The 12,116-nt window shown below is 47.4% G+C and overlaps 1 protein-coding gene across 1 annotated transcript in view; it reads right to left on the bottom strand.

Annotated features, from left to right (window-relative positions):
* Positions 1 to 12,116, bottom strand: part of LOC135519807 (neurobeachin-like protein 2) — a 190,046-nt gene that overhangs the window by 142,886 nt on the left and 35,044 nt on the right. The window contains 6 exon segments of the mRNA XM_064945020.1: positions 672 to 755; positions 1,922 to 2,014; positions 2,304 to 2,410; positions 7,603 to 7,699; positions 9,489 to 9,701; positions 9,840 to 9,925. Coding sequence (XP_064801092.1) covers positions 672 to 755; positions 1,922 to 2,014; positions 2,304 to 2,410; positions 7,603 to 7,699; positions 9,489 to 9,701; positions 9,840 to 9,925 — 680 coding nt within the window.

Here is a 12,116-nt window from a genome sequence, read left to right as displayed (position 1 = left end):
ATGTACAGAGACACAAATATAGACAGGCCGGTAATGTACAGAGATATAAATATAGACAGGCTGGTAATGTACAGAGACACAAATATAGACAGGCCGGTAATGTACAGAGACAAAAATAAAGACAGGCCGGTAATGTACAGAGACAAAAATAAAGACAGGCCGGTAATGTACAGAGACAAAAATATAGACATGCTGGTAATGTACAGAGATATAAATATAGACAGGCTGGTAATGTACAGAGACACAGGTTGCCTCCCAAACGGCAACCTATTCTCTATATAGAACCCTATGGGCCCTGGTCAAAAGCAGTGCACTATACAGGGAATAGGTTGGGACAGAGAAAGAATGAAAGAACTTCCTCCCTGGCAAAGAGCCACACAACAGACAGGAGGATAATGAGACTGTCTAAACAAGAATGAAAACAGTGTCAAGCCTTATCCGGCTCTTTTTCTGTTCTGATAACGTGTGTGTGTGTGTGTGTGTGTGTGTGTGTGTCAGACAGAGGAAGATGGTACTAGAACTATGATTGTGTGATGAAGAGCCTTGCCTAAGACCTGAAGACTGTGTAATCTCCCTGAAAGACTGCCTAAGCTTCAACTGGGAGAGCTGATGTAGTCTGGATGACAATGGTTCAATACCCAGCGGGCCACACTAGCTGTACAAATCCTTACCTTGGCAGAAGGGGAGTTACTCATGATGGATGTGAGGACTCCGAGGGCATGGACTGTAATGCAGTCGGAACCTTTCTCCAAAACCTACACAGTCAGGGGGACATAATAAGATGTGACACCGCAGACTTAACATACAGTATTGTACAGGTGACACCCCACACCAACTCAAGGGGACATATATACATGAAAACACACACAGGGAAAAGACAGAAGTTACCATAACAACTGGGTCAATCAATGACAGGTGTTGACATGCAGAACCCAAACCATCACACAACTAATAAGATTGTAAAAGTCTTCTGCCACAAAAAAGAATGTGACACACAAGTAAAACCCATTGTTACACATTAACCGAGCACTGCATAGGACACAGAGCCACTGCTGCCACCACCACAAGACATTGTGAAAGATACCAAACCAGCAGACATGCAGGAGGACGATCCCAACAGGGGCCTTGAGACAGTGAGGTGATACATGCTTGGAGAGATGATCACACACACACACACACACACACGCACACACACACTCTGACCTACTGATGACAGCAGGACACTCAGCCTCTATTAGAGAATATATTGTGTAAGAAGAGAGAGAGGCTCGTATCCACCCGCAATAACACACTGGACGACTGAACTATCCAGCTACACACCATTACACTCGTTATATTCTAAAACATTTTTGACAGAATCTGGAAACCGTATGTGGACCATCTTAGAGAATGTTCTCTATAGTGGCCGTTTTGTTTCTGCAGGGTGAATGTCAGTTAGTTTAAGATTTTTTTTAAATCCCTCAGTGTTTTGTTCCTGGATCCCTCTGTGAGAATTAATGTATTTAGATTTGGGGGGTGGAGAGGGGGCTGTATACTTGACTGAGTTCTGTGGAAAAACAAACTAAGGGTCAACAACAAAATAGAAGAGAGAGAGCTACTAGTCTCGTACACAGATCATCCTACCCTCCATCTCTCTGAGCTCTTTAAACAGGATGCCTCTTTACCAGGAAGTCTGGCCAGTCGCACTCATTTGTAGATTATGCCGGTAGTGCAATTATACTATGTAGCTATAGACTGAGGTGGGTGGGGGAGGTGAGAAGGGAGGAGAGGAGGGAGAGGAGAGAGCATGAGAGAATGAAAGAGTGTGTGAAAGAGAGGGCAAGACAGAGAGAGATAAAGAGAGGAGGAGAGAGAGAGAGAAGAGGCTGAGTTTTCTGCTGACAGTCAGACCTATTTCAACATGATCATGGAGGGAAAGTACCTGGTCTACTTCCACCTCTGTGTCCGTGAGCAAACGTGTGGTGAGGTCACACACCCCCTCACGCTCCGACCTACACCTTTTACTGTGATAGAGCTACAGGACAGGACACACAAACGGACAGACAGACAGAGACAATGTCAACTCAGAGAGGACCATGTTTGGCTCTCCACTGTGGCAGCACCTGCTGCAGGAAGGACACACCTTTGATAACCACTGACATCAGACAGACAGACAGACAGACAGACAGACAGACAGACAGACAGACAGACAGACAGACAGACAGACAGACAGACAGACAGACAGAAAGAGAGAAAGAAAGAGAGAAAGAGAGAAAGAAAGAGAGAAAGAAAGAGAGAAAGAAAGAGAGAAAGAAAGAACAGACCTTGCTGTTCTGGATGAGTCGGAGGATGTGTTCGAAGCAGTTGTTGTTGAGGAAGATGGCCTGCAGCACCGGTCTGTCTGAACACTGCAGGATCTCAGGAACCGAAGCTGTTGAGGACAATACGACTCATCATCAACAACACCATAAATAACTTGTCACATTTACAACAATAATAAATAACTGGCCTTCAGAGATAAACCTTCATATAGAAGAGCGATGTCTCATGTTTTGACTGTCAGACAGTCTGAGGGCCAGTCTGCGGGCCAGTCTGAGGGCCAGTCTGAGGGCCAGTCTGAGGGCCAGTCTGAGGGCCAGTCTGAGGGCCAGTCTGAGGGCCAGTCTGAGGGCCAGTCTGTTGGTGCTATCATGCCAACTCCCTGTCACTCATTATCATGCCATGTTTGGCTTGAGAAGGACAGCAATGAAGTTGGCCCCATATGGAACAGATATAGAAGACAAGATTCCTGTATGTTCTACCTGGAAGTAATACATATTGCAGCAAACACGCATCCAAGATTCATAGAAGATTCTTGTAACATCTCAATCAATCAAATGTATTTATAAAGCCCTTTTACACCAGCAGATGTCACATCAGCTGATGTGGGTGGTTAACATTGAGACACAACAGATATGCTGCATGTATTATATTAAAAACGTAAGGGGGAACATGTCAGCTCAGCCTTCGGAGGTCTCACATTCACATTTCAATACCTTGCATACCACTGTCTGACGTCCTGCAACATGAGACTTACTGAAGAAAGAAGAAAAATCCACCGCGAGCAGGAGGAGGAGAGGAGGAAGAGGAAGAGAGGAGGAGAGGAGGGGAGGAGGAAGAGGAAGAGAGGGGTAGAGGAGGAGAGGAAGATGAGGAGGGGAGGAGAGGAGGATGAGGAAGAGAGGAGGAGAGGAAGATGAGGAGGGGAGGAGAGGAGGAAGAGGGAAAGGACGAGAGGAGGAGAGGAAGATGAGGAGAGGAGGAGAGGGGTAGAGGAGGAAGAGGAAGAGAGGAGGAGAGGGGTAGAGGAGGAGAGGAAGATGAGGAGGGGAGGAGAGGAGGATGAGGAAGAGAGGGGTAGAGGAGGAGAGGAAGATGAGGAGGGGAGGAGAGGAGGAAGAGGAAAGGAAAAGAGGAGGAGAGGAAGATGAGGAGGGGAGGAGAGGAGGAGAGGAGGAAGAGGAAAGGAAAAGAAGAGGAGAGGAAGATGAGGAGAGGGGTAGAGGAGGAGAGGAAGAGGAGGATGAGGAAGAGAGGAGAGGCGGAGAGGAGGAAGAGGAAAGGAAAAGAGGAGGAGAGGGGTAGAGGAGGAGAGGAAGAGGAGGATGAGGAAGAGAGGAGGGGAGGAGAGGAGGAAGAGATGAGGGGAGGGGGAGAAAGAGGGAAAGAATAAGGAGAGGAAGAGGATGAATGACTCAGTAACAGCAGTGAATCTATTTTGTTATTAAGTGGCGATCCCTCAACAATCATTCTCATGACAGCACATTGGTAGTAGTCAGTGACAAATATCAAAGCTGTGCCACCAGAGACTCTGGGTTCGAGCCCAGGCTCTGTCGCAGCCGGCCGAGACCGGGAGGTCTGTGGGGCAACGCACAATTGGCCCAGCGTCGTCCGGGTTAGGGAGGGTTTGGCCGGTAGGGATATCCTTGTCTCATCGCGCACTAGCGACTACTGTGGCGGGCCGGGGGCAGTGCCCGCTGACCAGGTGTACAGTGTTTCCTCCGACACATTGGTGCGGCTGGCTTCCGGGTTGGATGCGCGCTGTGTTAAGAAGCAGTGCGACTTGGTTGGGTTGTGTTTCGGAGGACGCATGGCTCTCAACCTTTGTCTCTCCCAAGTCCGTACGGGAGTTGTAGCGATGACACAAGATAGTAACTACTAACAATTGGATACCACGAAGAAAAAAAACTATAAGGAAAGCATTTCTTTTTGAAGAGGTTACATTGTCAGAACATACACTTTCTTATAATATTCATAGTTCAGTCTTATAATTCCTATCTATGTAGGAAATTCATCACAATCATATAATGAATTGTTTATGTCATAAGGGATGTCATAAGGTGAATTCACCAATTTGTAAGTCGCTCTGGATAAGAGCGTCTGCCAAATGACTTAAATGTAAATGTAAATGTAAGGATATACCCTATATTATACAAAAATATGTGGACACCCCTTCAAATCAGTGGATTTGGCTATTTCAGCCCCACCTGTTGGTGACAGGTGAATAACATTGAGCACACAGCCATGCAATCTCCATAGACGGCAGGTAGCCTAGTGGTTAGAGCATTGGACTAGTAACCGAAAGGTTGCAAGATCGAATCTCTGAGCTGACAAGGTAAACCTCTGTCATTCTGCCAGTAGAATGGCCTTATTGAAGAGCTCAGTTACTTTCAACGTGGCACTGTCATAGAATGCCACCTTTCCAACTAATGTCTGCCCTGCTGGTCCAATAGAAGTGCTAATGTCTGCCCTGCTAGTGCTGCCCCGGTCCAATAGAAGTGCCAATGTCTGCCCTGCTAGTGCTGCCCCGGTCCAATAGAAGTGCCAATGTCTGCCCTGCTAGTGCTGCCCCGGTCCAATAGAAGTGCTAATGTCTGCCCTGCTAGTGCTCCAATAGAAGTGCAAATGTCTGCCCTGCTAGTGCTGCCCTGGTCCAATAGAAGTGCCTGCCCTGCTAGTCCCCCGGTCCAATAGAAGTGCCAATGTCTGCCCTGCTAGTGCTGCCCCGGTCCAATAGAAGTGCCAATGTCTGCCCTGCTAGTGCTGCCCCGGTCCAATAGAAGTGCTAATGTCTGCCCTGCTAGTGCTCCAATAGAAGTGCAAATGTCTGCCCTGCTAGTGCTGCCCCGGTTTAATAGAAGTGCAAATGTCTGCCCTGCTAGTGCTGCCCCGTCCAATAGTGCTAATGTCAATAGAAGTGCTAAATGTCTGCCCTGCTAGTGCTCCCCTGCTAGTGCTCCAATAGTGCTCCAATAGAAGTGCAAATGTCTGCCCTGCTAGTGCTGCCCTGCCCTGGTCCAATAGAAGTGCTAATGTCTGCCCTGCTAGTGCTCCAATAGAAGTGCAAATGTCTGCCCTGCTAGTGCTGCCCCTGGTCCAATAGAAGTGCAAATGTCTGCCCTGCTAGTGCTGCCCCGGTCCAATAGAAGTGCTAATGTCTGCCCTAGTGCTCCAATAGTGCTGTCTGCCCTGCTAATCCAATAGAAAATGTCTGCCCTGCTAGTGCAAATGTCTGCCCTGCTAGTGCTTCCCCGGTCCAATAGAAGTGCAAAATGTCTGTCCCCTGCTAGTGCTGCCCCGGTCCAATAGAAGTGCTAATGTCTGCCCTGCTAGTGCTGCCCTGGTCCAATAGAAGTGCAAATGTCTGCCCTGCTAGTGCTGCCCCGGTCCAATAGAAGTGCAAATGTCTGCCCTGCTAGTGCTGCCCCGGTCCAATAGAAGTCCAATAGAAGTGCTAATGTCTGCCCTGCTAGTGCTGCCCCGGCTCCAATAGAAGTGCTTATGTCTGCCCTGCTAGTGCTGCCCCGGTCCAATAGAAGTGCAAATGTCTGCCCTGCTAGCCAATGTCTGCCCTGCTAGTGCTGCCCGGGTCTGCCCTGCTAATAGAAGTGCAAATGTTTGCCCTGCTAGTGCTGCCCCGGTCCAATAGAAGTGCCAATGTCTGCCCTGCTAGTGCTCCAATAGCAAATGTTTGCCCTGGTCCAATAGAAGTGCAAATGTCTGCCCTGCTAGTGCTGCCCCGGTCCAATAGAAGTGCTAATGTCTGCCCTGCTAGTGCTGCCCCGGTCCAATAGAAGTGCTAATGTCTGCCCTGCCCTGCTAGTGCTGCACCGGTCCAATAGAAGTGCTGTTATTGTGAAGTGCAAATGTTTAGGAGCAACAACGGCTCAGCCATGAAATGGTATGACACATAAGCTCTGTTGGGGATTAATCAGAATAGTTGGGTAACATAGATGAGATGTTTTATTTTCATTATATGCTTGTGAGTTACATTCTAAATGAGAAGTATCTTGTTGTACTATCGTGGTGACCATTTGCAGTTATCCTTTCTCTGTCCTGGGGTCAGTTACTTGGGCCGCAGAGAGGGAGAGGTCAAGCTTGTCTTCATATGTAAACATATCTTTTAAACCATGTGAAGGGATGATTGAAGGGGAACCAATTATCTCTTGGCTCCACAAAGTCTGTGTGCCAGTCACTGTGTCTCTGATCTTGTCCAGGAGGGGTGTATTTGATATATGCCTGTTGATGAGGTTTTGTTTTATGGTCCTGAATGGTACCAAGAGCAAGATAAGAACATAGTTTAGGAGACAAAGCTGAATGATAATTTATAGCCAATGCTGTCTGGCTATGTGTGTCTTTGCTATAAAGGATCTCAGTTGCATAAGCACTCTCAGAGAATTCATTTATAGACACTGAATTGATCTGAGAGTCACAGGGTTGTGATGGAGCTCATAATAATTAAAGATGGACTTTATGATAACTCTGACTTGTGTGGTGGTTTGGTCTCATGATTTGGTAAATACAGGACATTTTCACTACAGCTCACAGCACGGGACCACCGAGTGCTGAAGCGCACAGCGTGTAAAAATCGTCTGTCCTCGGTTGCAACACTACCGAGTTCCAAACTGCCTCTGGAAGCAAAATCAGCTAAAAAACTGTTCATTGGGAGCTTCATGAAATGGGTTTCCATGGCCGAGCAGCCGCACCCAAGCCTAAGATCACCATGTGCAATGCCAAGCGTGGGCTGGAGTGGTGTAAAGCTCGCCACCATTGGACTCTGGAGCAGTGAAAAAAACGTTCTCTGGAGCGATGAATCACTCTTCACCATCTGGCAGTCCCAGATTTGTCAATCGGTTTGTCAGATTCCAGGAGAACCCTACCTGCCCGAATGCACACAGCCAACTGTAAAGTTTGGTGGAGGAGGAACAATGGTCTGAGTCATTCATGGTTCAGGCTAGTTCCAGTGAAAGGAAAACGTAATGCTACAGCATACAATAACTGTAAATAGATGTTTGTCTATGGAGATCGCATGGCTGTCAGCGAATCTGGGTTTGTGGCTGAAATAGCTTAATCCACTAATTGGAAGGGGTGTCCATACATACTTTTGTCCATATAGTGTATAAGACAAAACATACTAAATCTTACCAGTTACTTATTAGATTTCTGTACTAATAATCTTCTTCTGTCATAGAAGATTGTTATTTGTTTTTCATGGTTGTTTTCCATATGGGGCATGATGGCACAAACATTAGTGGGACCAGACTAATATTTGGGGAGTGTATTTTGGATGATGAGGCCTCTTACTCAGCATGTGACTCTGGAGAGTGATGAGGTGTTCCTCCCAGTTCTGCCCGTCCTCCTGCTCGTTCCCTAACCCTGGAGGCCGGTTCCAGTTCAGGACCTGGAAGTATCAGAAACAGTTGCATGCCTCCATTAACTCCAACACTAATGCCCTGCTAACCACACTCCTACCCTCCACCAGACCAAGCTTCAATTGATAGAAAGGATCAGACACTTACAGCTGTCCCACCAAGATCAAGCTACTACAGCCACTGCTGCTGCTACTACAGCCACTGCTGCTACTGCTACTACTACTACTACTACTACTGCCACTGCTGCTGCTGCTACTGCTACTACTACTACTACTACCACTGCTGCTGCTGCTACTACAGCCACTGCTGCTGCTGCTACTGCCACTGCTGCTGCTGCTACTGCTACTACTACTACAGCCACTGCTGCTACTACTACTACTACTACTACTACTACTACTACTACTACTACTACTACTACTACTACTACTACTACTACTACTACAGCCACTGCTACTGCTACTACTACTACTACAGCCACTGCTGCTACTACTACAACTACTGCCACTGCTGCTGCTGCTACTGCTACTACTACTACTACAGCCACTGCTGCTACTACTACTACTACTACTACTACTACAGCCACTGCTGCTGCTACTACAGCCACTGCTGCTGCTGCTACTGCTACTACTACTACAGCCACTGCTGCTACTACTACTACTACTACTACTACTACAGCCACTGCTGCTGCTACTACTACAGCCACTGCTGCTGCTACTACAGCCACTGCTGCTACTGCTACTACAGCCACTGCTGCTGCTGCTACTACAGCCACTGCTGCTGCTGCTACTACAGCCACTGCTGCTGCTGCTACTACAGCCACTGCTGCTGCTGCTACTACAGCCGCTGCTGCTGCTGCTACTACAGCTGCTGCTACTACTGCTGCTGCTGCTACTACTGCTGCTACTGCTACTACTACTACTACTACTACTACTACTACTACTACTACTACTACTACTACTACTACTACTACTACTACTACTACTACAGCCACTGCTGCTACTACAGCCACTGCTGCTACTACTACTACTACTACTACTACTACTACTACTACTACTACAGCCACTGCTGCTACTACTACTACTACTACAGCCACTGCTGCTACTACTACTACTACACTACTACAGCCACTGCTGCTACTACTACTACTACTACTACTACAGCCACTGCTGCTACTACTACTACTACTACTACTACAGCCACTGCTGCTACTGCTACTACTACTACAGCCACTGCTGCTGCTGCTACTACTACTACTACTACTACAGCCACTGCTGTTGCTACTGCTGCTACTACTACTACAGCCACTGCTACTACTACAGCCACTGCTACAGCCACTGCTACTACTACTACTACTACAGCCACTGCTGCTACTACTACTACAGCCACTGCTACAGCCACTGCTACTACTACAGCCACTGCTGCTGCTACTACTACTACTACTACAGCCACTGCTACTACTACTACTACTACAGCCACTGCTACTACTACTACTACTACAGCCACTGCTGCTGCTACTACTACAGCCACTGCTGCTGCTGCTACTACTACTACAGCCACTGCTGATACCACTTCTACTACTACTACTACTACTACAGCTACTACAGCCACTGTTGCTACAGCCACTGCTGCTACTACTACTACTACTACTACTACTACTACTACTACTACTGCTACTACTACTACTACTACTACTACTGCTGCTACTACTACTACAGCCACTGCTGATACCTCTACTACTACTTCTCCTACAGCTGTTACTCCTACCACTACTACTACTACTATCCCTGCTGCTGCTCCTCCTACTGCTGTTGCTACTACCTGGAAGTAGCCATCCAACACGGTCCTGATCTCCAGCCGGCGCTCTGCAGGACTACTGGAGTGGAGGGTATGCACCATTGCAGTCAGGCACTGCAGGGTCAGCCGTAGCAGCATGGGGTCCTTGGGGTTGGAGGAGGTCCGGAGGCACCAGGCTCGGAGTACAGAAAGAAGGTCCTCCACAGACTGCAGGGTGATGGAGAGCAGGCCGTTCTTCTGGAATGCATAGATACCGTACATACGAGTTAACACACACACACACACACACACACACACACACACACACACACACACACACACACACACACACACACACACACACTTCTGAAGAGAGGTACAGTAGGAGTGCTTTACCTTGCTGCCACTGATGACAGCCCCTTGGAGATGGACCAATCGGAGAGCGAGGTCCTCTGGGATCTGCTGGCTGTCCTGCAGACTGTCTGTGAACCAACAACACATTGATGATTGTTGTTTTGACAGGCTGTCTGTGAACCACATATTAATGGTTGGTGTTTTGATGACATGGAAATCTAGCCTGAGCATCAGTCTGTACCATCATGCCAACTCCTTGTCGCTCACTGTCATACCAAAAGGTTAGGCTTGACAATGAGCAATGGAGTTGACAAGAGCACTTACAGATCTGAGACCAGGCTACAGAAGGAGACAACAGGCCTGGGACCAGGCTACAGAAGGAGACAAAGATTTGGGACCAGGCTAATGGCAATACATAGAATACATTTTGAGAATGACACAAATACTAATTTTCACAAAGTCTGCTGCCTCAGTTTGTATGATGGAAATTTGCAAATACTCCAGAATGTTATGATGAGAGATCAGATTAATTGCAATTAATGGCAAAGTCCCTCTTTGCCATGCAAATGAACTGAATGCCAAAAAAGGATTTCCACTGCATTTCAGCACCTGCCACAAAAGGACCAGCTGACATCATGTCAGTGATTCTCTCGTTAACACAGGTGTGAGTGTTGACGAGGACAAGGCTGGAGATCACTCTGTCATGCTGATTGAGTTTGAATAACAGACTGGAAGCTTCAAAAGGAGGGTGGTGCTTGGAATCATTGCTCTTTCTCTGTCAATCATGGTTAACTGCAAGGAAACACGTGCCGTCATCATTGCTTTGCACAGAAAGGGCATCACAGGCAAGGATATTGCTGCCAGTAAGATTGCACCTAAATCAACCATTTATCGGATCATCAAGAACTTCAAGGAGAGCGGTTGAATTGTTGTGAAGAAGGCTTCAGGGCCCAAGAAAGTCCAGCAAGCGCCAGGACCGTCTCCTAAAGTTGATTCAGCTGCGGGATCGGGGCACCACCGTACTGGTTGCTCAGGAATGGCAGCAGGCAGGTGTGAGTGCATCTGCACGCACACTGAGGAGAAGACTTTTGGAGGATGGCCTGGTGTCAAGAAGGGCAGCAAAGAAGCCACTTCTCTCCAGGAAAAACATCAGGGACAGACTGATATTCTGCACAAGGTACAGGGATTGGACTGCTGAGGACTTGGGTAAAGTCATTTTCTCTGATGAATCCTCTTTCCGATTGTTTGGAGCATCCGGAAAAAAGCTTGTCCGGAGAAGACAAGGTGAGCGCTACCATCAGTCCTGTGTCATGCCAACAGTAAAGCATCCTGAGACCATTCATGTGTGGGGTTGCATCTCAGCCAAGGGAGTGGGCTCACTCACAATTTTGCCTAAGAACACAGCCATGAATAAAGAATGGTACCAACACATCCTCCGAGAGCAACTTCTCCCAAATATCCAGGAACAGTTTGGTGATGAACAATGCCTTTTCCAGCATGATGGAGCACCTTGCCATAAGGCAAAAGTGATAACTAAGTGGCTCGGAGAACAAAACATCAATATTTTGGGTCCATGGCCAGGAACCCAGACATTAATCCCACTGAGAACTTGTGGTCAATCCTCAAGAGGCGGGTGGACAAACAAAAACCCACAAATTCTGACAAACTCCAAGCATTGATTATGCAAGAATGTGCTGCCATCAGTCAGGATGTGGCCCAGAAGTTAATTGACAGCATGCCAGGGCGGATTGCAGAGGTCTTGAAAAAGAAGTGTCAACACTGCAAATATTGACTCTTTGCATCAACTTCATGTAATTGTCAATAAAAGTCTTTGACACTTATGAAAAGCTTGTAGTTATACGTCAATATTCCATAGTAACATCTGACAGAAATATCTAAAGACTCTGAAGCAGCAAACGTTGTGGAAATTAATATTTGTGTCATTCTCAAAACGTTTGGCCACGACTGTACAAGACAGAATGCACAGCCAGTACACTGTGATGTCATAAAGAGATGTGGAAATCCTAGGCACACTGGGACAGCATTGAGAAATAGCAGGATGTGGGTTGAGCCCTCGTTAGGCAAGGTTATGTATCAAGACAATGGAGATGCCATATGCCTTAGTAATAGGTTCAACAACAGCTAGCAGTATTATACACACCAGAGGCTGAGTCCACTGGGCTCTGGTCAAAAGCACTGCACTATATGGGGAATATGGTGCCCACTGGGCTCTGGTCAAAAGCACTGCACTATTTAGGGAATACAGTGCCCACTGGGCTCTGGTCAAAAGCACTGCACTATATGGGGAATATGGTGCCC

The sequence above is a fragment of the Oncorhynchus masou genome, chromosome 29 (assembly GCF_036934945.1).
Source record: "Oncorhynchus masou masou isolate Uvic2021 chromosome 29, UVic_Omas_1.1, whole genome shotgun sequence".
Taxonomy (NCBI): Eukaryota; Metazoa; Chordata; class Actinopteri; order Salmoniformes; family Salmonidae; genus Oncorhynchus; species Oncorhynchus masou.
This window is presented reverse-complemented; position numbering and strand designations above follow the sequence as displayed.